The sequence below is a fragment of the Corythoichthys intestinalis genome, chromosome 8 (genome assembly GCF_030265065.1).
Source record: "Corythoichthys intestinalis isolate RoL2023-P3 chromosome 8, ASM3026506v1, whole genome shotgun sequence".
Classification (NCBI taxonomy): domain Eukaryota; kingdom Metazoa; phylum Chordata; class Actinopteri; order Syngnathiformes; family Syngnathidae; genus Corythoichthys; species Corythoichthys intestinalis.
Genome location: NC_080402.1, coordinates 23,319,099 through 23,346,617, shown reverse-complemented (window position 1 = coordinate 23,346,617; position 27,519 = coordinate 23,319,099). Strand labels below are relative to the sequence as shown.

General features: G+C 38.4%; 2 protein-coding genes across 2 annotated transcripts; one reads left to right on the top strand and one right to left on the bottom strand.

Annotated features, from left to right (window-relative positions):
• Window positions 1-14,398, top strand: cdk2ap2 (cyclin dependent kinase 2 associated protein 2). The gene is made up of 5 exons (XM_057843879.1): window positions 1-61; window positions 4,756-4,902; window positions 5,004-5,095; window positions 10,304-10,424; window positions 13,800-14,398. Exons 2-5 carry the CDS (start codon window positions 4,848-4,850, stop codon window positions 13,865-13,867), a joined length of 336 nt encoding a protein of 111 aa, XP_057699862.1. The 5' UTR covers window positions 1-61; window positions 4,756-4,847; the 3' UTR covers window positions 13,868-14,398.
• On the bottom strand, window positions 13,834-27,233 carry aip (aryl hydrocarbon receptor interacting protein). Its single transcript, XM_057843877.1, has 7 exons — window positions 27,074-27,233; window positions 18,514-18,696; window positions 18,247-18,435; window positions 16,975-17,151; window positions 16,745-16,886; window positions 15,062-15,291; window positions 13,834-14,988 (listed from the first exon to the last, which is right to left on the bottom strand). The coding sequence occupies exons 1-7, from the start codon at window positions 27,170-27,172 to the stop codon at window positions 14,983-14,985; spliced, it is 1,026 nt and encodes a 341-aa protein (XP_057699860.1). The 5' UTR covers window positions 27,173-27,233; the 3' UTR covers window positions 13,834-14,982.
• Between the last annotated feature and the right edge of the window lie 286 nt (window positions 27,234-27,519).

Sequence of the window (27,519 nt, the reverse complement as noted above, 5' to 3'; positions counted from 1 at the left end):
TTTACTCACAGGAAGGAAGAGCCCTCGCCTCCCACAGAGGATATTAAATCTACTTTAAAAGGTACTTAACGAACATAACGTTAGAACTATTGAGCAGTTTTCAGTTGGCATGTATGTAGTTAGCAACTCTGTGTTCACCCGAAGTTTCTCTATTTGTCAAGCAGGTTCATCGCCGCTTTTTAAATTTCTTGTCACATTGTTGTGCTAACCGGCGAAAGCGAGCTACATTAGCATTGGATCTCCCTGTTAAGCTAAAGCTAGCTTTTGTTTCATTCAGACGCCTCTAGACACAAATCCAGTTTGCTTACAGGCTTGTCACCTTCACCACGCAAATACGCTGTAGTTGATTCAAAAGAAAAATCAACCTAATAAAACCGCTCAGACGTTGGGTTTCTAACCGCTTCTGAATGAGATGAGTCGTTCCGTTGTTCAAGTCAAACATACTGAGAGGCCATTTCATTAGGTACACTGGCATAATCTGATAACAACAAAGGATCTTTTATCATGATGTTAGGATCAAATTGTATTTTCGAGGGTTACATGATAGGCACCAAACATCTCACCAAACATCAGCCATGTTAACACATACTAGTACGATTTTGGTTTTAAATAGGGATGATCTGATCACTTGATTGGAAATCGGGCCAATTGCGCCATTTGTCAGAGGATCTGAATTCTGAATGGAGTGAAAAGGATCAGGTTTTTAATTTTAAAAAATGTTTTTCTGCTTCATGCTCATCCAGCCTTTCACTCTCCCTCCTGCTGCTTTTCTTGCTCAGCAGTGCCCTGAGTTTGCTATTTAAAGTTAACAATGATTGACAGGGGTGTAGCTTTGAGCTTTCCAGAGAAGCTAAGGCGCACATGTGTCAATCATCATTTAGCTTGTTAAACACGAGCGGTAGTGTGCTGTGGCAACTCATTGTGTAAGTGAGAGGCTGTTCTCAGCAGCGTGAGCGGATTTGAGTGGACTAACTCAATGAAGCGTTTAATAAAGACAAGCACTTTTCTACATTATTCTTTTAAAAAAATCACATTATGAAGGTGTCACGGTGGGACAATAACATTTTTAAAACTTTTTTTTAACAATACTTTTTTTGGTATTGGATTGGGGCTCTGTATCAGCAGTAGAGGTTAGATTTTGTGCCCAAACCCGAACCCGACCCGACATTCTCGGGTCGGGTCCACAATTTAAGCATTCACGTTCGGGTCAGGTCGGGTCGGGCCGCCATGCCGGACTAATAAATTATTTTAAAAAAAAAAAAAAAAAAAAAAAATGGAGAGCATGCTCTCTGTATTGCGCTTTTGCTTGTGCGTGTGCACGAACGCCGTGGCACCGGCCGCTTTTTCTTCTTGTCCTCCCGCTGCACGGCCGAGGCGCCGCCCTCTCCTGTTCCCTCTCCTTGTCAAAGAGGCGCGTCCATGTGAGAACAATATCCCACACACTCAGAAATATGTTTAACAAACTTTCCCAGCGTTATTTCGTTGTGTGAATGCTTTGATAATTCTCAAAAAAATATGTAGATTATTTAAACATTAAGAAAACTTGCGTTTTTTTCTGCCAACTCGAAGAAATGAAAATAAATTGCTGCTGCTGCGTTTTTTCCGCGTCACTCAAAAAAATAAATAAATAAATAAATTTAAAAAATGGAGAGCAGGCTCTCTGTATTGCGCTTTTGCTTGTGCGTGTGCACGAACGCCGTGGCGCCGGCCGCTTTTTCTTCTTGTCCTCCCGCTGCACGGCCGAGGCGCCGCCCTCTCCTGTTCCCTCTCCGTGTCAGAGAGGCGCGTCCATGTGAGAACAATGTCCCACACACTCAGAAATATGTTTAACAAACTTTCCCAGCGTTATTTCGTTGTGTGAATGCTTTGATAATTCTCAAAAAAATATGTAGATTATTTAAACATTAAGAAAACTTGCGTTTTTTTCTGCCAACTCGAAGAAATGAAAATAAATTGCTGCTGCTGCGTTTTTTCCGCGTCACTCAAAAAAAAAAAAAAAAAAAAAAAAAAAAGGGGTTTTCGGGCTCGGGCCTGCAAATCTAGTTAAGTGATCGAGCTCGGGCCGGGTCGGGCCTCAATACCAGCGGGCCGTGTCGGGTCGGGCTGGATTTTTTAGGCCCGAACTAGGCTCTAATCAGCAGATTAACAAAATCAGGTGACTCAGACTTGGGTGAAAAAATATGCGATCGGGATATCCCTATTTCTAATTGATCTGTTGGAAATGTCATTTCTTGACGAATTATGAATTACATTTGATTTATAAGGTGGGCCTTGCTAAACACAGACTTGTAGGTGAAAGTGGGTTTAGTAAAATTTGTTAATGATAAAGCACAGTACACATATGCTAGCCTGGCAAACCAGACTGACTTTCACCATGTGCAAGATACACGTATGGCAAGTAGGCATGTGCTGGTATGAGATTCTGACGGTATGATAGCCTCAAGCCAAAATTTCCTGGTATCACGGTATTGCAATTGCAACTCTAAAATGTGTTTTTATTTGAGATATCTGGGTTAAAAAAAAAAAAAAACTTGTTTCCATTGAACAGGATTTTTATTTTTCAAAAAATATTAGCAAATTGGAACATAAGTGTAATGTTAAGTTCAAATAAATTAAAAAGATAACAAAATAATAACAGAAAATATTCTAAATAAAATTAAAATAAATGCAGTCCTTTAGGTGAACCTAAACCCAGAGCCACAGCTCAACATTATTACCATCAGAACAAAAATATTTTCCATAAAAAGCACGTGTGTGTAACTTGTATCATGTTTACATTCTACACGTTACCAGAATTTCTGGGTTCGCGGTGAGTCAGTAACAGGCACACTTTTGCTCAATAGACAATGTTTGATTATGACAATTGAAGAATTAATTATGTTTATTGATTACAATCCCACATAAAAGCAAGCAATGCAGACATCAAAACAAGCATAACAAGTGGTAACGGTAACGCTAGATCTAGATTGTCACTTCTAATATCCCTGCGCTACCGTCTAAGCACAAATATTCCTCTAAGAATAAAAACTCTTACCGTGACAAAAGGGCGGAGAGCCAACGCCCCGATCAGAGTCAGAAGAGGAATAAAGCCAAGCGATTCATACGTCATCCGTTGGCGGACTCTGACGGGGTGGAGAATGCTCCTGGCTTTATAACAGTACATCTCATGAGCATGAAGGTGGCCGGCCTCTAAGCTCAGAAGATGAACCATTTTGCCCATATTCCCTTCCCGCTATTGTATGAGATTCCCTCCCAGTTGAGGTTTGTTGTGTTACAGGGGCGCCAGTATGTCGTGAGTGCAAAACACGTTATCTCGTGAGATTCCCTCCCAACTGTGGAACCCAAGCGCCCGAATGGCGTGAAAAACAATAACAGAAGTTGTTACAATCAAGGTCACAGAGGCAATCATACATCACAAAGGCATAATGTGCTAATGTTAAGGCATAATGTGCTAATTCACTTCGGGTCACATAATATTTTCCCCCATCAACACACTATTTCTCAACACAGACAGTTGCCATAGAGGAAAAAAAACTGCATGTTTTACCACCGCTAAACACACTAAACACGCTGGATTTAACTCTCATAGCTAGTGGGAAACATTCATGACAGTGTTTACTAACCTTTAATTTTGTATAAATGCGAAATCATATTGGAGGTATTGCCTCCTCGAAAGCCACCCTCCGCTTACATATTTTACATGACGGTTGGCCCTCCTCTAAGCGGCGGCCGTCTGTACCTTTTCTGTACACCGAATTTCGTTTTCTTTGATTGGGAAAAAAGTTCAGGAGTTTCACCTCCTGCAGCCATCATGTAGCACAGCTGACTCACTGACACTGGGCAACAACCGGTGGGTGAAGGTTGAGCCTTGTAGCTGTAAGCAAGGGATTTCTCCCTGCATTTTTCGGGACATAAAAAATGGCCAATACTGTAGGGACGGTATGGCAGAAAATTTTTGCTGTTTTGAAACCGTGATGTTTTCATACCACCTTGAAACCGGTATTCGGCACATGACTAATGGCAAGTGATCTTCATTTGGTTGGGCTGGATTTCAAAATCGATGTTAGAAGCTCTAACATCCAGATCCATCCAAATAAAGCTTCACGAAGCCATTAATATGGCTCTTTCATAGAAGACAGAAGTTGCTGACAGTCTGAATCAGCTGTTGGCTTGCAATTTTGGTCGTGCTGCAAATGCATGTCAGTAGACTGGACTGGTTTGACCATACTTCTCTGATTTTAATGAACATGAAAACTGCATTTTAAGAGGATTTCGTTAATGACGATAGCTCTGGTGATCTTTAAAGTAACGCTAGCGATGGTGTAATCAATGAGAAATACAAACACGGCTAAGGTTTGCACATTATTCAAGCAATCAATAAATGTCCTTGTTTTTTTTTGATGAGGTTCAATGATAATGTTTCATAATGAATTTTATAAGTTAAATTATTAAATCCATTCAAGTTTAAGTATTATTTCATAGATGAAATGTACAATATACTGATCCTCAGTATGTCCTTTCTTTTTGATTATACCAAAACGTTTGTTTTGAAAAATGGGTCACTATGACTGATTTTACTGCCGCATAAGATTTTACTCTGGCTGATTAAATCAATAGGGAGGGTTACACATGGTCTTATGATTGCATAGGTTCCTACTTGATGCTGATCTAATAGGAAGCCTAGGTACTGTACTTGACTACTGGATGAAAGCAAACAAGTAAAGGCAAACAATTTAATGTTTTTCTTGTGTTCAGCTCTTAGGAGCTCACCTCCAAGAGTAAAACTGTATAAGCACCGGAACGAAGGAAGTGGCGCGACGTACGGGGAGCTTCCAGTGGACATCGTCATGAGTTACAAACCCATTGCTCCAGCGCCGTCAGGCTCTAACCACACGCCACCTGGTTAGTTTGAATACAATTCCCTTAATATTGTCCTGGTAACTTTTTAAAAGATGACTTGGTGTAGATTTTTTTTCTTTACCTCTGACATTGTTTGTTTTCAGGCTCCTCTGTGCCCTCTCCCTCTCTCCCGTCATCATCCAATTTTCGGCCCGCTTTCAGTGACTTTGGCCCACCCTCCATGGGCTTTGTTCAGGTATGCTAAAAGCACTCCTGTGTTTTTGTGGTGATACGCACAGGTGAAAGGGAAGCCCGCTGAGTTTATTTGTAGTCGGAGATGTTACAAAATTTTGTGTGAAAGGCGTATTTCAACAAATATTTGACATTTGTGGATTGCCACATGGTGGCTGACCATTTACACGAACAGTGGTGTCTTGATATTCCAAGTGCAACCAAACTGGGGACGTTATTGACTTACAGGCTGTCATATGTTCCATTTCTTTTTCGTTGTTTTGTAAGCCAAATTTTGTTTTACTGACCCTTTCCAAAAACCTGAGAAGTCCTTAAAGTTATTTACAACAAAGCAAAATATAGTACATAATTAAAAAAAAGGTAGGAAGTTAAAAGACAAGACAATTGAGGGTGGGAAAATGCATGCATGTATGATTCAAGGAAATAAATGAAATGGTCACAGTTGTCATCTGTTTATTAGGCAGTGCAGACAGTAAAACATGCAATTTTAAGAACACTGAAGGCCAAATTATACCGGACACGTGTGCAGTACAGATCCGCCAAACTCCGTGTTGACTGCGTGCTCCGCAGTACATCAAAAATAGGACAAAACATGCGCACAACTGCGGTCCGTAATGTGGCATTAAAAACCACGACAAACACTCGGAGTCTTTACGCAACAGAGAAGCAGAGAGAGACGTAGACTTGATTTGACTGAACATTTTTTCCCGAATTTTTTTTTTTTTTGCTTTTACCATGGATTTGTGACACCCCGACCACGTCAACAACCCGTTCTCTAATATTTAATTACTGTTTTAAATTACATACCGTAACTTGCATAATTCACCGTCCGTCCCTCATAGCTTCTTCGATGGCGTTCCATGCAGATTCCTTTTTGAAGTTGTCCTTATAAAAATGTTCTGCTTTGTTGTAAATCACTTTGTGACTTTCCACCACCATAATGAATCGTTCATCGTCCACGTTCGCTGGTGTTTAAACCGTGAAAAAGCACCTGGCCTGCTGACTCCAGGCCTGGCTCCACCCATTTTAATGGATGCATCTCTGGCAAAATAGAAAATAGCCCAAACCACCCGGCGGGCTCTGGCACTTCCACAGTCATTCAAATAATGAATACCTTAGTCCCAGTGTTGTTTTTGGCAGCTCATTTCAAAATGTCTTCGTCTAGTTTCAGTCGACGAAATCTCATACAAATTTCATGTAGTTCTAGTCGACAGTAACTCAAAATAAATTTCGTCTGTAAATTTCAAAAGTTTTAGTCCAAAAATAAAGGTTTCCATCAATTTGGTATAGACAGAGGAGCACATACTGTAGTGTCTACACGGACAATGATAATACACACTTAGCAGGAAAAGCAGTACGCTATTTTCAAATCAGCTTACCTAGAAGGCTAAACTGCACTATCAGTTGACGGGAAAAAGGGCCGCTCTGTAAGGGGCCTATTTTCAAAAACTTTAAATTCTAATATTTTCAAAACCAAAGCCGCTGGCGACCTAAAACCAAAACAAGCACCTCCCATAGGCATATATGAGTCTACATGAGCAGCAGCATTGAAAAATTCAAAGTGGTTCCCCAATAAAATCCGGATTTTTTTTTTCTTATATAAGTATAACAAAACTTCAAAATGGCTATAAAATTCTCAGATTTTACGCTAGATGCACAAAAATCACAAATTGCAGAGATCATCACCTATATTTTCAGGATCAATAGCAATATTTAACATTTCAAATAAATTTTTGCCCAAAATAGCGACTTAATTCATGTTTATTTAGTGCAATGTTGACATGTTTTCAACAGCTAATAAATCACTTAATTTTCACATCAGAAATGTAATACTTGAGGAAAGCATTCAGACTCGTCTTAATTTTACTCAACCAGAGCAAATTATGCATTTTTCTATATACAATCACAACTTCTTTAGGTTGAATTCCGATGTCACCATTGCCTCAGCACGTCTTGCCGACTATCTGGCCCCCGTTGTTTTTAAATTGAAGTGTTACATAAAATAAAACACGTAAAAGCCCATTTTTTGTATGAACACAGAAATGTCTTTAGGTTGAATTCCGATGTCACCATTGCCTCAGCACGTCTTGCCGACTATCTGGCCCCCGTTGTTTTTAAATTGAAGTGTTACATAAAATAAAACACGTAAAAGCCCATTTTTTGTATGAACACAGAAATGTCTAAATTATTAGTTTTTTTGCCAAAAAATGGTTACCTGATTATTTGAATGTAAAGTTACGCTATTGTGTATGGATACAAAATCTAACATGGTGGCCATCACAAAACAAAGAGCTTTTTAAGTTGAAAATTCTTTTCACTAAATACGTAAATCCCAGAACTTCTATTGATGTGAACGTAAAGAAGTCTAGATTCTTGGTTAAAAGCAAAAAAAACGGGCAGTTATCATTCATTTTACGTAAATATTTCAAGCTAAAGTTAGGCTAATTTTTTCCATTTTCATTCACAACGTGGTGCTATTTTATAGAATAATTACTTGGAATCCTCGATCAAATCACTCAGGACACTCCTGCCTGCTTGTATGCACAAAAACCTTCGTCCCGTTTCCACTTAAATCCGGCGTTAGAAGTGGATTGAGTTTATCGCAGTGAAAGCTTCCACAGCATTCTGCCTGGCCAGGCCCCCTAGGGGAAGCCGTGGCGCAATGTCTCTAGGAGCTGTCCCATCAGCTAATAATGAAATCTATGCCTAACTGTATGTAAAAAAAAAAAAAATTGTCCAAGCGTTTATCAGGCTGCTCGTCACGCTAAACGGAATGCTAACGCAAATGCTATGCTAACACAATGAGTTACATTTAGTATGTGATGCTTTCTCATCACAGTCCTTTAAAGCAACAATGCATATTTTCTCTTGCCAAGATAAGAAAACAAATCTTACCATGTTTCCAAATGTGAAGCCTAGCATGAAACACATCCTAAACTTTGGTTAGGAGAGTGAGGGAGAGGCGCAGCACATCTCACATGAGTGACGCGACTCAAACACTGCTACGATGCAACCTGACGTAAATCTACGTACAATATGAAAATGTCACGCGTTGTGAATTTATGACAGACTAGGAGTGGGAACCTCTTGGTACCTCACGATAAGATACGATTTACGATACAAAGCTCACGATAACGATGTTCTGGCCATACAACGATTATCGATACATTGGTCAGGAAATCATTCTAGGATATTCTACAAACAATTAAAAAACAGAAAAACAAGCCTCTGCTGTGAAATGGAATGAGTTTATCATTAGTAGACGTTCAATCCGTTTAAAGTTGGAGAGATGGCAGCGAATGAACGAATGTTCATTCTTCACCCTTCAGTTCTGCTACCAAATCTTACACCATAATAGTGTCTCAGTTAACTCTAAGGCTGCCATTGACGGTGCTTGACGCCCAATCTATTTAGACTGGGAACGTTCGTTCATTCAAAACCAGAGCATTCACAGCCATTCGGTCCCATTTTCTGGCCATTTACAGGTCACTTGCTGTTCATTTTAGGGCATTTACAGGTAATTTCCTTTTGAGTTTGAGTCACTGCCTATTCATTTGGGTGATTCCCAGGTCATTTCCTGTTCTGTAACTCAAAATAAACAGGAAGAGACCTATAAAATACCCCAAAATCAACAGGAAGTAACTGAAAATGAACATGTAAATGACCCAAAATGACCTCATTGCCTGGCATTGGCTGCCACTGACGGCCATAGATGTTCAATCCGTTTGAAGTGGGAGGGATGGCAGCAAATGAACGAATGTTCATTCGCTGCCACCCTCCCAGTTCAGACGGATTGGACGTCTACTAGTAATAAACTCATTCCAATTCACAGCAGAAACTTGTTTTTCTGTTTATTATTTGTTTGTAGAATGATTTCCTGACCAGTGTATCGATAATCGTTGTATCGCCATATCGTCAGATCATCGTTATCGTGAGCTTTGTATCGCAAACCGTATCGTATCGTGAGGTACCAAGAGGTTCCCACTCCTCCTCCCAAGACATGTTTTTAGCTTGTCATCGTCAGGTCCGTCGACAAAATCTTTTCGTTATCGTTAGAGGCGTGCAAAATTTCCGATTCTTAGATTATTCGCGATTCGCCCGTGGAAGATTCGAGAACGATTCACAAATATCCTAATTCCGATTATTGAATTATACCAGGTAAAGCGGAAGTACAACACAGTCAGCGCGGTCTTTGGGACGCAATGAGGAACGGACCGAGAGTAAATATCATGTTCAACTCATGCCGCTAGATAAAAAAAAAAACAATCATACCTGACTGCGGCTGACAGCCGCTACAAACAACGCCCAGTTGCTAGTTGCTACAAACATACGGCTACAGTAGATATCATATATATGTAGAACTTAATGCAAAATTACAGATGACGTCAGTGTTAGAACATGTATTATTGAACAGAGATGCGAAATGACAGACTTTCCGGTGTAAGTAAACAGCCGCCATCTTAAAGCAGTAGACCTCTCTAGAAGGCTCTGTTGTAGCGAACCTAATTAACTTTTTATCTAAAATACTAAATCGGCAGAATTTGTCTTGAATCTATCTTTAAATGATGAAATAGTTTTAAAACTTTGACAAATGTAGACAGAAGGGAAATTATGGAATAACGGGAGCAATTTTTACAACTGTAACAGTTGATTCACAACATTAAATTAATTGAATGTAGTTTAAAGCTGCTGATACAGAATGGGGACTGGAGTTTTTTATTTACTGTTATTTTTGTATATTTGTTTACTGTTTGTTTAATTTTAACTTGATACTGAAATAGTAGTTTGGTTTAGCCTGAGTGGATTTTTGAACAATTTTGGAACTAATGTACAAAACATTTAAAAAAAAAAAAAGGAGGGGGGTGCATCAATAATCATTTTATAATCGAATCAGAGCCCCTGAATCGTGATTGTAATCGAATCGTTAGGTGCCCAAAGATTCCCAGCTCTAGTTATCGTCATCGTTGACAAAAACCACACTGCTCAATAAAGACTATTCTTTCATGAAGTTCTACAATGTGGATTTAGCATTATTGGCTTTGTCGGGGAGGTCGACAATAAATTCATGGCGTTTTAATTCAATGAGTGAGCTTGGTTACAAAGTCTTTCAAGCTACTGCCACTTATGTCAGCCAAAGATTTTAAGTCACCCAAGGATAACTGTATGTTTTTGTTTTTTTTTACCCCCCTCGCTTGCTGTAAATCTTGACCAGCCCGTCAAAGTCACTCAAGGATCTACCTACAGTGAACTTCTGTCGGTCATTGAGGAAATGAGCCGTGAAATCCGGCCCACATACGCTGGAAGCAAAAGTGCTATGGAGAGGCTAAAGAGAGGTACTGTTGCCAATTTGACAAGAAAGCAAAACAGTCCATTATTCACCACTTTATGCAGATGACTTTCAATTTGTGATGGTGAGGACACCAAGATGAAGACTTGATTGTCTGAGTGAAATTTAAGTCACGCCTTTTCTATTAGCTTTATCCATCTGCATGTTTTCGGATAATAGATGTCTTTAACAGCTAGCTGTTTGCATTTCACATGAGGGCAGACTTAGCCGGCATACAAATCAGATTACTAAAAAGTTAAGACGCTATACAAATTGTGTATAAAAACTGAATGCAGATGTTGAAGTGACAGATTTCAATATTTTATTCAAAAATACAACATAGATGATAGGTGAAATTTTAAAACTGAGAAAATGTATCATTTGCAGTGAAAACTATGTTGATTTGAAAGTTCATGGTGTCAACAAATCTAAAAAAAAAAAAAAAAATTGGCCAGGTAGCAATAAGAGGCTGGAAAAGTTTCATATACATATACATTTCACATACAACGAAAAGCTGAAACTGCAAGTGTTGTCCAGACCACATACGGTGGGGCAAATAAGTATTTAGTCAACCACTAATTGTGCAAGTTCTCCCACTTGAAAATATTAGAGAGGCCTGTCATTGTCAACATGGGTAAACCTCAACCATAAGAGACAGAATGTGGAAAAACAAAACAAAACAGAAAATCACACTGTTTGATTTTTAAAGAATTTATTTGCAAATCATGGTGGAAAATAAGTATTTGGTCAATACCAAAAGTTCATCTCAATATTTTGTTATGTATCCTTTGTTGGCAATAACGAAGGCCAAACGTTTTCTGTAACTCTTCACAAGCTTTTCACACACTGTTGCTGGTATTTTGGTCCATTCCTCCATGCAGATCTCCTCTAGTCGCAGTGATGTTTTCGGGCTGCCGTTGGGCAACACGGACTTTCAACTCCCTCCTCACCCCGTGGCGTCAAAATGATAACAAGAACGGGGAGCAAAAATCCCAGAACCACACGGGGGGACCTAGTGAATGACCTACAGAGAGCTGGGACCGCAGTAACAAAGGCTACTATCAGTAACACAGTACGCCGCCAGGGACTCAAATCCTGCACTGCCAAACTTGTCCCCCTGCTGAAGAAAGTACACGTCCAGGCCTGTCTGCAGTTCGCTAGAGAGCATTTGGATGATCCAGAAGGGACTGGGAGAATGTGTTATTCAATTAAATTCAATTCCTTTATTGTCATTGCAAGCCAAGCAAACAACGAAATTGGAAAGCTACTCTGTGGGACCATAAAACACAAGACAGTAAAATAACACACAACTTAAACATACTACTGAATAAAAGACAAAGAATAAATTATTGTGCAAAAGTCGCTACGTAGGAGCATCATGAACAATTAGTGCTGTTCAGTGTTGAGAACACGGATGGCCCTGGGGAAAAAAACTGTCTCTGAGTCTAGTTGTATGTGATCTCAACGCCCTGTATCTCCTGCCAGAGGGCAACAGTTCAAACAGGTGATGAGCAGGATGGGAAGAGTCTTTAATAATGTTCTTAGCTCTTTTATGTGTTATGGTCAGATGCAACCCAAATAGAACTTTTTGGTAGAAACACAGCTTCTCTTGTTTGGAGGAAAAATAATACTGAATTGCACCATACCCACTGTGAAGCATTGGGGTGAAAACAGCTTTGGGGCTGTTTTACTGTAAAGGGACCAGGACGACTGATCTGTGTAAAGGAAAGAATGAATGGGGCCATGTATCGAGAGATTTTGAGTGAAGATATCGTTCCATCATCAAGGGCATTGAAAATGAGACGTGGCTGGGTCTTTCAGCATGACAATGATCCCAAACACACAGCCAGGGCAACAAAGGAGTGGCTTCGGAAGAAGCATTTCAAGGTCCTGGAGTGGCCTAGCCGGTCTCCAGGTCTCAACCCCATAGAAAATCTGTGGAGGGAGTTGAAAGTCCGTGTTGCCCAACGACAGCCCCAAAACATCACTGCTCTAGAGGAGATCTGCATGGAGGAATGGGCCAAAATACCAGCAACAGTGTGTGAAAAGCTTGTGAAGAGTTACAGAAAACGTTTGGCCTCCGTTATTGCCAACCAAGGGTACATAACAAAGTATTGAGATGAACTTTTGGTATTGACCAAATACTTATTTTCCAACATGATTTGCAAATAAATTATTTAAAAATCAAACAATGTGATTTTCTGTTTTTTTTCCCACACTCTGTCTCTCATGTTTGAGGTTTACCCACGTTGACGATTACAGGCCTCTCTAATATTTTCAAGTGGGAAAACTTGCACAATTATTGGTTGACTAAATACTTATTTGCCCCACTGTATTTTTGCACTCAAGGTTGAGTCAGAGTCTGCTGATTTTGAGGCTCTGCCGATACAGAGTATCAAGCCAATACATCAGCAGCTCATTAATGACTTAATTCACAAGAAATAGATTTCCCAGTTTTGTTTTGTTCCTTTTACATCTTATTTTATTGCTTTGTAGAATAATTCAGGTTCTAGGACGACATACTGTGAGCTCCCATTCAGATATTGTATCTTTCAGAGAAGACCTTGCATTTCACAACATGACGCCAGACCACATCCAGCATTAATTAGCACATCATGGCTGATTAAATCTTTCACCTATGGAGAACAGTTTACACACATCATGAAGAAGGTGGGACAAAGAAGGCTTAAGACATTTGAACAGTTGGCTTGTATTCTTTAAAATATTCTCTCACTGTCAAACTACCAGCGTTTTAGACTGTAAGGGGGTGTGTCCCAAACTAGCCAGCAGTCACAATATTCGTACACATTGTCAATACTTCAAGGGTGCAACACTCTGTTTATCCCCCACCCCGAGCCCACCTATGCGCCGACACTCACACATCCAATTAAAATTAGATGTTTATATCATCAAAATAAAATGTGTAGAAAAGTTGTTGTTTTTTACCATCAAGTTCACATACTTTTCAGTGCCTCAACATTTAACGTCAAGCTATTTCATGCCATTCATTGCCAGAATTTTGACAAAATCTAATTACTTTCTATACTTTTTAATGACCCGCAGAAGCCCAATTTTAAACTTGGGAAACTTCTTGGTCCACAGACGTTTGCACACTGTTGTAAGAAGAGGGGATGCCACACAGTGGTGAAAATCGCGTTATTACAATTTTTTATTTTTTAATTTGTTGACACGGTGAAATTTAAAATCTTATTTTCCACTTAAAATTATACATTATCTGAAACTTTTGACTTGTCATCTGTGCTACATTGAATTTTTTTTTGTTCACGGTTTGTATAATTTCCTTACTTGTTTGGAGTCCTCTTTGTACTTTTTTGAAAATAAATCCGTTATTCCACACTAAAATATCTTCTCCCTTTTCCAGGTATCATCCATGCACGTGCACTTGTCAGGGAATGTCTAGCAGAGACAGAAAGAAGCGCCCGTACATAACATTTTCTCATCCCCAGCTATTCCCTCTTATCCATTCTCTATTTTTAAACTTTAATTTTTTTTATCCTTCTTGGTTGGCTTTATACAATTGCATTGTTTCCTTGTCATTCCACCTGGCCCTTCTTTTTAAACTTCAAGTTTTAATTTTTTTCCTCCCCAGATGTGGCGATTCAAGGTGAGCCATGCATTAAACACATATCAAATTTTATGTGGTCAACACAGCCAAAATGACCAGGTAACCCCCCCTCCTTCAACCTTGGTTTTAATTTTGAATAGAGCCAGTTTATTTCTTGCTTTGGTCCTTTTTTTCTGGTCAATCAACAAAGACTATGTACTGTACATCTCAAGTCAATTTGTTATGTGGGAATTTTGTAAACCAAACTTTTGCAGTTCAGTATGTATATCTTAATTAAAAGATACAAAACAAGTCAGCACTTGTAATGTCTTGTCTTAGACTTTCGATCTACTTATGCTGAAAATACTTTGTCGAACCACACGGGAAATATGAAAAGATGCCATCCCATGAATAAACATGTTTATTTATTTTTTTACATAAGTGTTGCTTCAGTGACATTTGATCAGGGTGAAACCCATCCACAGCTTCACCGTCATCTGTTTTCCTCAGACTACAGATGATGCTTAGACAAGTGCACAAAAGCTTTTTTACATGACAAATAAGAAAGAGATACATACAGAAATGTTGAAGTGTGTTGTTTTATGATTAGCAACGTCTCCATCTGTCCAATGTTAATCCTGAGACTAATGAGGACCGGAAGGACAGGGGGAGCTGTGACTATGAGTAATGTTCTCAATTTAGCTTTGATTAAAAGTATATATCTATCTATATATAAAGCATGGGCTGAAAAAATTGTGTGACAATTATTTACACAATGAAGCTCAATGTGAGGGAGCAAAAGGGCTTATAAACAGACTAAAAGACGTTTGAGACTTTGAATTGCTGTTGCAGGAAAAAAATGGGAGCAAAGCAGACTTTGGGAGCATCACGTGTCTCAACGGAGGACAGTTTGTTTTGAGTGTGGATCAAACAAACACCAGCATGTGTTTTATATGCCCTCTCCTTGAAATTCACAGGCCTCTTCTCATTTCATATGTCTTCAACCCTGACAAGAAAAAATAACAAGAACTTGGAGAATAGCCGAGAGAAAGCAGCACTTGAGGTCAATGTGAACTGACCGTGGTGGCAGTTGGTGGCGGTGAATTATAAGTGAACAGGCCTTTGTAGCGCCCCTTTTCCTCTTTCTCCTTGGAGCGTATTCGTTCCTCCATGGCTCGCAGCTCCTTGGCCACAGATGGTCCGAGAGATGGGTCCAACTCCAGTACCTTTGCGAAGTCCGCTCTGGCCTCGGTCTCGTTCCACACTGCAGCATGGGCCTTCGCTCGCTTGTAGAAGGCCTTTACGTTGTCTGGTACGAAGGATAGTAATAATATGTCACAATCAAATTTGATGGTTGCCATTGACGATAATAGATGTCACATCCATGTCATTGGATGGCTGCCAGCCCCATCCAGTCAAAATGGCTAGGCCGTCTAGCGTCCTTAATGGCACCAAGGAAGGTTGTCAATATGCTGATATTAGTTAGGGGTGTAACGGTACACAAAAATCTCGGTTTGGTACGTACCTCGGTTTTGAGGCCACGGTTCGGTTCGTTTTCGGTACAGTAAAAAAAAAAAATATATATATATATATATATATATATAAATGTGCTAGTTGTTTATTAAGCACTTTTGTGCTTTCAACAATAGGAACATTAGCCTATACGAAGCTAGAATTCTGCTCAAAAAGTAGCGGGTATTTAAAGATAATCCAACAACAATTTGCCTTTCAGACCACGCGTATTGGTCAGAAGAAAAAAAGTCCTGTGCTAAAGAGAAAAGCGATCCCAATGACAAAGATTTTAACATGTATTTTACAAATGAAATGCCTCAGTCATTTTTTTTTCTTATGAACGGTTTTCAAAAGCTTAATTGGTGGATTTTCTCAAGTGAAAGCGCCACACAGAAATTAATAAATTTAATTGTGTAAGCAGGATGTGTGTATTAATATGTGATTATATTTTACAAATGTGATGTAGTATTCATTTATATTGTATATTTTATGTTGTATAACTTTACTTCCTATGTGAATATTAGTTCCTACTTATTTTGTTGTGGTAGGAAGGTTTTGTATTGAACACGGGGCCGTCTTGGTTATTATTATAGCAGAGAAGACAGCAGTAAATCAACAAAAACAAGTCAACTGTGCCCCGATATACCACTCAAGAGATCTGATGGAGTTAAAATGTAGGTTACGATTGCATATTAGTTTGAAAATTGACCGGATCCACCGTATTATTACACGAGTGACTTCCGGCCCGATCCTAGCTAGTAGTATTCACGCAGGAGAGCCGCGTCTTGCGTCAAATAATAAACTCTGCCGTTCTTTTCGCGTGCGTCGCGTTGAGCCGTTTCCGGGACGCATCTGACAAGCGGCCGCACTGTGACTGGTGTGCATTGGCTGATTCTAACGCCCGCGTTTCACTGCGTTCTCGCGGCGGCCACATTGTCGCGCCGTTGACATTTCTGGACTGTCCTACCGTGTTGGTCCTCATTATAGTAGAGAAGGCAGAGTAAGTATAATCTACACAAAGAAACGGTAACCCGATCGACTCACAGCCTCGAAAAGTAAGGGTTATATTACGTCAGAAACTCGTTCGGTACGCATCCGTTCCGAACCGACCACCAAGTACCGAAACTGTTCAATACGAATGCATGTACCGTTACACCCTTAGCTGATATTACAGTCATGTCTTATTGACTCGCATCTCCCTTCAAAATCAGCTTCAAATGGCAGAAATATAATGAATAGGTGAGCCTTACTCTCATATTTGAATGTGAGTGATGAGCAGTGTTCGATGACTTCGTAGTAGTGGCCTTGGAGCAACTTGCATTGGCAGTAGTTGAGGAGGAGAGGTGTGATCATGTGGTCCAACTTGAGCCACGCTTCATCTCCTGGATGCTCCTAAAATGTGAAAATGAGCACGTATCAGAGCTATTGTAAATTTGTTTATGGGGAAACAAGGAACAGATTTGAAGCAGAACTCATTGACCTTCATCTGTAGATTTTTCAGGCAAGCGATGCCATTGTAATATTTGTCGGTGGCCTCCTGTATTCGGCCTTGCTTGTACAGCAGGTTGCCCTCCTCATGGACGTGAGGGACAGAAGCCAGCTTCTCCTCGTCCGTCATGGCCCAGGCATCAAGCTGGAACGACCCCGGAGGAAGAACCTGCGTGCACACTTGACCTCAACTGCAGTTTTCTCAGTTTCTCCTTCTTTATATATTAATTTTTTAAAAGGGAATCTCTAACTTAAAGACTTATCGGCTCTAATGAGCCACAATTGTTCTCTTTTACTAAAATATGTTATTAGAAACACATAAAATATTGCCATTGATTTAAAAATCTATAATATTTATTTAGCACATGTTTTGACCTACCGAGGGCGCCATGTTTGATGCGCACAACAGAGGCTCGGGGTGATGAGTTAGATTGTCACGGTCACTAGACAAACACTACCGGGTTACAAACACTACCGGGTTACTCCAATTCCCTCTACGGGGTGAGACGTCCAACATATCCGCACATGGGTTCAAAGCGGCGAGTACTTACTATTTGTGTTTTTATTGAGTCATTTATTACCTTTTCATTCCCAAAATACTTTTTGCATGTTTTTTCTTGTGGTAGCTTGAAAGCAGATTGTTGATTTATTGAACACATTAGTCACATTGCGTATGAAAACCACCCTTATTTGATAATACTGCGTTCAAGTATTTTTTAAGGCATCTTTAGCAGGTTCTGTCTGTATTCATCTAAACAAAAGAAGCTGAAAGCGTACGGTAATACTTTATATGTCAAATTCGCCTCTTGTAGGTGTTTCGCCGGTGTAGCACATTTTGGCAGAACCCCGTTTTTTCCCCTACTCTCGTCTCATCCCGTCTTTCCTGTTCATTTTGCTTTTGCTGTTCGTGTCATGAAATATCGACAGTGCTGTCATGCTCATTAATGTTTCTCTCGGGTTCAAATTGAAAGGGTTGAACAGATGACACGTTTATGTCGCTAGAGTCATACTCTGGAAGCCCGACAGCATAACCATGTGACATCACCGCCCTGTGACGTCAACAATGGTGACCTACTAGTTCAACGAGTTTTACAAATGGTATAAAAATGAAAACATCAAAAGGGGGTTCAAAATCAAATTATTTTTTAACTCATAATAACGTTTATCTTTTAAGTACTACAAGCCTTTCAGTGTATCCCTTTACGGAAAGACTTGGTTTTGTACCAGTTGCTTTAAACCAACCGATGTTTCACAGATCACACACCTTCATGAGCTCAATGGTGAAAACAAGAGGCTGTGGATTAGCCTGAAGGTCATCCAGGTCCTTGTGGCCTAGCGAGTGGTGGGAGTGAATCTGAGCAATGCCACAGCAATGCCTCTGGCCTTCCAGAGGGTCTTTACCGATGCTGATGTTCCTAAGTGACTGGGACACCAGAGGGTAGAGTGCGGTGTGCTGGGAACAAAAACAGACCATCTTGAGTATGACAGTATACTACACACTTCTGACATCCTATTTAGGGAGCTCACTCACTTTGGTGTCACATGTAAATTCTGCAATTTCTCCCTCTCTCATAGAGATGACTATTTGTTCCCACACAGCCAGTTTAAACTTTTTCCCCAAGATGAGCTCCATTGGTTTGCTGCAACCCCCCATGTTCCTGGAGTCATCCAGCACAGTGCCATCACACAGGCTAGTCCGGTAGTGGAAGACCACCTGAAAAAACAGACAGTGGTTTATCTACATGTTGATTAAATACATTTGCGATAGTATTACAAAACATCTATTCATTATTCATACGGCCTTTCCTCATAAGGGGTCAAGGGGGTGCGGGAGCCTATGCCAGCACTATAGGAATGCAATTAATGTTTATTTTTATAATTGATTAATCGGACGATTAATTAAACGATTATTCGATTAATCTGATAAATGTCACGTTTTTTTCAATTACCTTCACAATTTATCTTGAAGTTGTAAGTAACAATGAAGACAAAATGGATGACTATTTCCTTAAAAAATAATAGAGCTTCCTGACTTAACTGTACTATAGTCTAAAACTGTACTGTTTAAAGACATAAAATGTGTTAAAGTTTTTAATAAAGGTTCTGAGTATAAAACGTAAAAAGACGTTTTTTTCTTGTGGGCAAAGCGCTGATATTCAAAGCACACTCTCTTGTATGACAATTTACAGATTGAGTTTATGTTAAAAGGAGACTAAACTGTTATATGAATGGTGTTATGTGTGTGGATTCTTTATTAAAAGAAATGAGACAACTTTACTATCTAACAAGTGCTAATATGCAGGGGTGAAAGTGGGCCAGAACGGTCAGGAACGCAGTTCCGGTATGAGATTCGGGGCCAGAACGCAGCTCCAGTATAAGATTCAGGACCAAAATGCTGTTCCAGTACACGGTGCTTTGATTCCGAAAATATGACAGCAACTGTCAAAACGCTATGTTAAAAAAAAAAAAAAAAATGCTAAGCTGCCACACATGCATTTCAGCACCAAGAAGAAAACAATCAACCAACATCAGATTTACATACAAAAGTGTTAACAACAAGCATAAACAACAAGCATAATAAAGTGCTTGTGTAGCGTAATCCGTTTCCACCGATCTTTATTGCTGTTTTTTTTTTCACGTACGGCATGGAGGTCAAATCTTTAAGAGCAACGAAAGAGTTGAGGAGGCTTATTTATCATATTTAGTTTTAGAAAATGAATGAATGAATGAGTTTTATTTGCTCTGATGGGGAGGTTCGGAACATCTTAGCTGTCAATGTGCACTTTGGACTTATATTTGTTCATTTATGTTAGGCTTAGAGATGTCCCGATCCGATATCTGGATCGGATCGGACGCTGTTATGGGCAAAAAAATGCGTATCGGTATCGGATCGGCCGACACGGAAAAATTCCGATCCAGACTTCCGATCCAGTTTTTTGGGAAATCCGGTCCGGGTTTTCCAGTGCACCGACTTACATAATCCATTCCAGTTTTTGCTTCGGTTTCCCTTAAATCCGGTCCGCATTTTACGCACACCTTCAACACACTACATTACAGTCTCCCAATTGACTGAGAGTCTATCGGTAAAAATGTCAGCTGTGTGGGATTATTTCACTTTAAAGGACGACAAAGACGAAGAGGCAGAGTGCAACATATGCCACAATAAAGTCAAGCGTGGCGGTAAAGCTGTAAGAAGTGTTAATACAACCAAACTAAGCATTTATTGAAATACCACCACAAACAATACAAGGAGTATGAGGAGTATAAGGAGAAAACCGAAGACAGAAAAAAAAAGGTCATACGCAACGAACACTGGCAGAATCTTTTGCTATGCGTGACAAACTGGCACTTGACAGTCCCAAAGCCCAGGGAAGAGTCATTGCCGAAGGAATCATTCTGGATGACGAGCCATTATCTCTCGTGAGTAAAGTGGGATTTAGATGCATCGGGCAGACTTTTTTCAAAAAATATATATTGATATATTTATACTAAAACGATGTATGTATGTATGTATGTACTTTTCCAGCGTTATTTTTCTGTGTAAATGCATTTATAATGATAAAAATATGTAGAGTATTTAAACATTGAGAAAACTTGCGTTTTTTTTCTGCCAACTCGAGGAGATTAAAATAAATGTCAAATCCACTATCCACCTGTTAGAACACACATGCAAATATAAAATATATAAATGTTTATTGAATATCCATCTTACAGTCTTGTTTAACTGGGAGAATTTGTTACAAAAGACAGGCTATAAATTGTTATCATTATGCATATATGCACTGGCGTCAGCAAACGTGATCACACAAAACATAACCACGCATCGCTCATGAGTCCTCACAAATAAAGCATAAAATTTTGTTTTTTTCGGGGTCGTGCCTACAAATAAAACATAAAATTTTGGGTTTTATCGGGCTGGGCAAGCAAATCAAAGGGAGTGTGTAATAGTTAATAGTTTGAGGTTGTTTGTGTGTTTTGCTTTTTTAAGACAGTTTACAATATTATTAGCATGTTTTACTGTCTGAATATGTCATTTCTGTTTGTTATTTATAATGTTTTCTGTTTATCATTTAATAAACAGGTCAGTTTCTTGTTACCAACCATTATGTGTTATTCCAACTCACCTAATTCAGCTGGCAAGATGTTATCAAGACTACTAAAACTCTTTTCAACATGAGTCTGACAACTAAATAAGGAGGCTAAATAACTTCAAACTTTAATACATGCTCAGAGAGGCCGGTATCGGTATCGGCCAGTATCGGTATCAGATCGGAAGTGCAAAACAATATCGGTATTGGATCGGAAGTGCAAAAACCTGGATCGGGACATCCCTAGTTAGGCTACTTATTAATTTCCTTATGATTTAAAAAAGTCAATGTTTGCGCGATCTTCAAAATATATTCCATTTCATTCTGCATAATATAAGTCATTTGTACTTATTTTTCTGAACGTATGTTACTTACGATATATCTTTTTTATAAAAAAATAAAAAAGTAAATGTTTACATTAACTTGAATTTTAATATATATCCTATGTTCTTTAGTTAAAATTGAGATTTGGAATTTAGTATGTGAGGAAATGAGGGAAAATAAAAATTAGGAGATGGAGGTTGGGGTTATTGCTGTTTTTGTTAACTTTTATTTTGCAAATCATTGAAAAAAATGCTATTTTAAATGAAAATCAGTATTTGTATGTGTTATAGAAATAACTGTGCCTAAACAGTTTTCTTTGCATTCCAGTAGTTTAAGAGCTACTAAGCTATTTTCATCCTTCAACTGTGAATTTAGAAACAGTTTATCACTAGATGGCGAATTGTATGCTGCCACCCTCCCACTTCAAACGGACTGGACATCTATGCCCGTTGGTGGCAGCCAATGAGTTCATTTTGGGGCATTTCATGTCATTTCCTGTTGATTTTCAGTCACTTCCATTTCCTTTTGGGGCAATTATGGGTCACTTCATGTTGATTTTGCGTTTCTGAAAAGCAAGTGACTCAAGAATCATAGCATGTAAATGCCTAAAAATGAACAGGAAGTGACCTATTAATGCCCATAAAACACTGACTGTGAATGCGCTGGTTTCAGTATCATTGACTGCGCTAGACGTCCAATCCAGTCAATATAAATTGGATGTCTAGAACCGTCAATGGCAGCGATCGTCATCAAATTGCATTTAGCTGGCTCACCAAATAAGCAAAAACAAACCTTAAATATTGATACCGGCATTCAAAAGGCTGCCAACTTGCCTGAAAATATTTTTTTTCTGCTGTGATTATAGAACTTGAACTTTTCAGTCAAAAATGTCTGCTGTCAAAGTCAGCCTGCATGTACACTATTTGCGCTTTTTCCCTAAATCCTTCATTTTATTTTACATTTGTTAGTTGCAGGGGTGAAAGTGAGCCAGAATAGTCAGGAACGCAGTTCTGGTATAAGATTCAGGGCCAGAACACAGTTCCGGTATAAGATTCAGGGCCGAAATGCTGTTCCGGTACACGGTGATTTGACTCCGAAAATATGACGGTAACTGTCAAAACACTATGTAAAAAAAAAAATGCTAAACTGCCACACATGCATTTCATCTCCAAGAAGAAAACAATCTACCAACATCAGATATACATACACAAGTGTTAACAACAAGCATGATAAAGTATTTGTGTAACGTAATCAATTTCCACCAGTATTTATTATCTATTTTATTCCACGGACGGCAGGGAAGTTTCCCCAGCTGGTGCAGTTATCGGAGTCTGACGATGATGAGTCACGTCAGTGTGCGAATGCACGCAGCAAAGCAAAACGCCTGGACCCATTTATACGTTCAATTAGCTGACATACTGACATTTGACCAGCAGAGATAGTTAGCTCTGATTGGTTCAAATGTGCATGTTTTCTGGAACAGCAAAAAAAAAAAAAAAAAGGTTGTTTAATTGATGCGACAATAAAGGGGCAATGCAACATAAAATGGATCAAATCTTTAAGAGCAACGAAAGAGTTGAGGAGGCTTATTTATCATATTTAGTTTTACTTGCTCTGATGCGGAGGTTCAGAACATCTTAGCTGTCAATGTGCACTTTGGACTTATATTTGTTCATTTATGTTAGGCTACTTATTCATTTCCTTATGATTTAAAAAAAGTCAATGTTTGCGCGATTTTCAAAATATATTCCATTTCACTCTGCATAATATAAGTCATTTGTACTTATTTTTCTGAATGTATGTTACTTATGTCTTTATTATGGAAAAACAAAACAAAAAGTGAATGTTTACATTAATTTCAATTTAAATATACATCCTATGTTCTTAAGTAGTTAAAATTATTTGGCATTTAGTATGTGAGGAAATGAGGGAAAATAAAAATTAGGAGATGGAGGTTGGGGTTATTGCTGTTTTTGTTAACTTTTATTTTGCAAATCATTGAAAAAATACAATTTTGAATGAAAATCAGTTTTTGTAGAAATAACGGTGCTAAAACAGTTTTCTTTGCATTTCAGTAGTTTAAGAGGTTTGCCCCCCCCCAAAAAAAAATAAATAAATGAAAGAATAAATAAATAAATAAAATTTCTGGCTCCGTGGCGACCTTCACGTCGGGGAGTTCCGGCAAGAAATTCTAGCCACTTTCACCCCTGGTTAGTTGTCGATGAACTGTAAAATTTTACTGCAATCAGACATTTCGCACATCGTTTTTAAAACAACGCAAAGCCGATGTGATCACAATGCAGTAAGGAAGAGCGAAGTTGTTTTTTTCTGTGTTGTAACTCACCACCAGAGGGCGGTGTTGCGCAATATCAGTATCGAAATAATCAGAAATGCACTAATAGAAAATCTACATTGTCTTTACTGTAGTGTCACGTCACTTTGAGGTAATATAGGAATTTTTTTAAAAGACCAATTTCAAAATGTAATGTCTTCACTATTTTTTATGAGCTTTTACCAGATAGTTGCCATTAAAAAGTATCATTCTCCAGCTCCCAGTTGAATTAGCTTATCTTTTAGCCAAATAACAAGTTAAGGTTGGAGGTCACATTATCCATCCACAGTTATTTAGGATTGTTTTGATAAATGCAATTATGGCCCATCAAGCGAAAACATATTCGTGTGTCAGCTTTGAAATACTGTAAGTGAACAACCCAGAGAGAAAACAATTCTAAGATGTGGTTCTTGATCAGTAATAAATTAAAAGCAGTAAAAAAATTATTTTAATACTTGAACCCAAAAGTTACAGTGGTTTTTAAGTGCAAAACACGATGGCAAATCAAAAAACACAACAGCAAATTCAAAAACACAATGGCAAATAACATAACAACAAAAAATAAAAAACAAAACGCCAAATCACCTAACAAAAAACAAATTAAAAAACAACGGCACATTCAAAAACACAATGGCAAATAACTAGGGCTGTCAAACGATTAAAATTTTTAATCGAGTTAATTACAGCTGAAAAATTAATCGTAATTAATCGCAATTAATTGCAATTCAAACCATCTATAAAATATGCCATATTTTTCTGTAAATTATATATATATTCTGTTAAATAAATTGTTGGAATGGAAAGATAAAACACAAGATGGATATATACATTCAACATACGGTACATAAGGACTGTAGTGGGCATTTCACTCTACTGTCATTTAAATCTGTCTATGCTGTCCTCACTCCGAAGCGTCTACTTTTTCCAAAGCTAGACAGCTAGTGAACGACGCTTTAATAATCAGACTTCTTCCTTTTTCATCTGATTTATTAATAAAATGGCCTCAAACCATTGTCCTCTTTAGACCGTCGTAAAACTACAAAAAAAAAGTACACAAGCATTGCATTAGCAACAACGTTAGCTTAGCACGCTATACAGGTTCACTAAACATAAACAAAAAGCGTCTCATATAAAAAATGTAACATTTCGCTTACTAACATAATATGTACATTCTTTACAACAACCATACTTACGGACAAATCTTGTCCAAGGATTAAATAAGCACAACAGAGACGTCGTGCAGCCATATAGAACTGGCAAGAAAAAAATAAACCATGTCGCAAAGCGACCACAAGAGTTCGCTGTTAGACAGCATAAAAAGCCTTGCTGTAAAACTTACCAAAAGGCAGAATACTGTCTGAATGGGACATGTGCGTTAATTGCGTCAAATATTTTGACGTGATTAATTTAAAAAATTAATTACCGCGCGTTAACGCGTTAATTTTGACAGCCCTACAAATAACATAACAAAAAACAAAACAAAAGACAAAATGCCAAATCACATAACAAAAAAAACAAATTCCACGTTCGCATCTTTGGTAATGCTCATTTCCAAATACTACACCAGACGTGGATGAGTTCCTAGTTTATCAGTACCTACCGTTGACGGTAGATTCGTTCAATCAGCGATGAGTGTACTTTTTGACTTGGACCTACCTCTTTCGGTTTCTTAATGTAATTTCATTTTTGGATTTGAATTTGTTTTCTTGTTTTGTGATTTGGCGTTGTTTTCTTTCTTTTTTTTTTTTTTTTTTTTGCTATGCGAGTTAGCGTTGTTTTTGAATTTGTTTTTTGTTATGTGATTTGGCATTTAGTTTTTAAATTTGTTTTGTTAAGTGATTTGGCATTTTGGCCTTGAATGTTTTTTTGTTATGTGATTTGGCATTATGTTTTTCAATTTGTATTTTTGTTGTTATTTGCTGTTGTGTTTTTGAATTTGCCGCAGTTTTTTTTTTTATTTGCCGCTGTTTTGCACTTCAGGGCCACTGTAAAAAGCAGATCGTCATCATTATTTCCTAAAGGCTTAATGAAGAAATAAGGTGAAATATGCAGATTCTTCTTAATTTTGGTCACACATTTTTAACTTAATAGTCCAAAAACACAGCACAAGTAACTCTATACTTATTTATAAACGGAATTAAATTAATCTTGGAATCATTTTGAAGATTTTGATTTATCGGTGCTGTTTGTTTTGAACTTTTTCAGGCACGAATTATGCATTTTGCTTTTTTACCCTTACTGGCACAAATTTTACCCACTGACTGCCATTGACAGCGCTAGACGTCCAATCCATTTTATCTGAGCAGGGCGAATGACGATCGTTCATTAGGCCTTCCCAGTCCAAATGGATTGGACAGCGATAGATGTGTGTCTATCTAATGGCACTAAAAGATGAGCATTCGCAGCCATTCCTCCCAGCTTAAATGAATTGGAAATCTATCGCTGTCAATAGAATACAATGAGCTAAATACTATGGGGAAAAAAATTAAAATCTAAGTGCTACTAGGGTAGTGAGCAAGGTGCGTTTGTTTTTTTCCTTTTAATTCTTTTAATTTAGCTTTTATAAAAATTGTATTAATTTACTTTTTTTTTATGAAAATGATTTAATAATATATAAAAAAATAAAATTATGAATAATAATTTAAAAAAACATAATAATGTAATTGCCGATATTCAAGTTATTTTTAATGACCAATAAAAGTCACTTGCCCAAGTGAAAGGTCTTAAGTCTTAGCTTTATAATAACTATAACATAATACAATAACTTTGAAATTCTTGAGCCCCATACCTGCAACTAGTGAAGCTCAAACTATATTCTTGTTTAATCACATATGAAAGCATTTTTCAGCAGACCAGTTCCTACTTATAAGTCGCAAAGTAAAATCGTTGAAAACGAAATATATTACCGTGCAACGGTAGTCCTTGAGTTTCACGATTTCCACTAGATTACAATTAATTGACATTAAAAATATATTGAAATTATCTCCATAAAATCGACGTGTCTATCCTGACCAATCACAACCATTGGAAATTGATTGCCACAACTCGCCGACCAACCAGCAGTGATAAACACACGCCTTCCTGTCTGCTCATGTACACCCGTGAGGTTAAAAAAAATGGAAGAAAAAGCTTGAAAGGGGTTTTAAACTGGCCTAACAATTTTAGAACACCACCTATTTCGACGGTTCTCTAGAAAATCGAAATGTGGTATTAGGCGTCAGATGCGTTAGCTCAGATACGACAACAGACACGACAAGTTAGCATTAGCAAAAGCGCTGTATGCCTTTGCCAAGCATTTTACAACCTCCAATTTGGACGCAGTGAGCCAAAAACTAGTTGCATTCTACCTTTGTTCCATCGGTGAAGGTCGAAACCTGTCCTTTACCCGGACTAATCAATTTTTTCCTGATCCCTTCTTCGAGAAGCCTTCGTGCCTCTTCCTCCATCCTGACCGAGTCGAAACCGACGATGTTTGCCGAAAATAGCCGATCCTCTTTTGCAACGTCTTGTTCGAGCAGCGACATCTACAGGTAGGCGGTGTCACAGTTACATTTTACTCATACAGTGAACGCTTTACCCAAGTGAGCATTTGAAGATTGTGCAATTTAGATATTAAATAACCATAAGCGGAGTTTAAGGGGGGGGGGGGGGGGGCTGTGGGGGGGGGCAGCCCCCCGGTGGCCGAATAGTGTCATTGCATATAATTGACTTTCCTATATATGTATAAAAGTTGTAAAGCATTAAAGCAAACAACAAAAAATGAATGAAATGAACCCCCCCAAAAAAAGATTTT

What these genes read in the sequence shown, in the direction of transcription:
- cdk2ap2 (XM_057843879.1), top strand. Translation starts at nt 4,848, where the DNA reads ATGAGTTACAAACCCATTGCTCCAGCGCCGTCAGGCTCTAACCACACG. An exon ending in CCTCCATGGGCTTTGTTCAG is followed by an intron (nt 5,096 to 10,303) that starts GTATGCTAAAAG and finishes AATCTTGACCAG; the next exon opens with CCCGTCAAAGTCACTCAAGG. An exon ending in TATGGAGAGGCTAAAGAGAG is followed by an intron (nt 10,425 to 13,799) that starts GTACTGTTGCCA and finishes TCCCTTTTCCAG; the next exon opens with GTATCATCCATGCACGTGCA.
- aip (XM_057843877.1), bottom strand. Translation starts at nt 27,172, where the DNA reads ATGGAGGAAGAGGCACGAAGGCTTCTCGAAGAAGGGATCAGGAAAAAA. An exon ending in CCTTCACCGATGGAACAAAG is followed by an intron (nt 18,697 to 27,073) that starts GTAGAATGCAAC and finishes CTGTTTTTTCAG; the next exon opens with GTGGTCTTCCACTACCGGAC. An exon ending in TCACCATTGAGCTCATGAAG is followed by an intron (nt 17,152 to 18,246) that starts GTGTGTGATCTG and finishes GTGTGCACGCAG; the next exon opens with GTTCTTCCTCCGGGGTCGTT.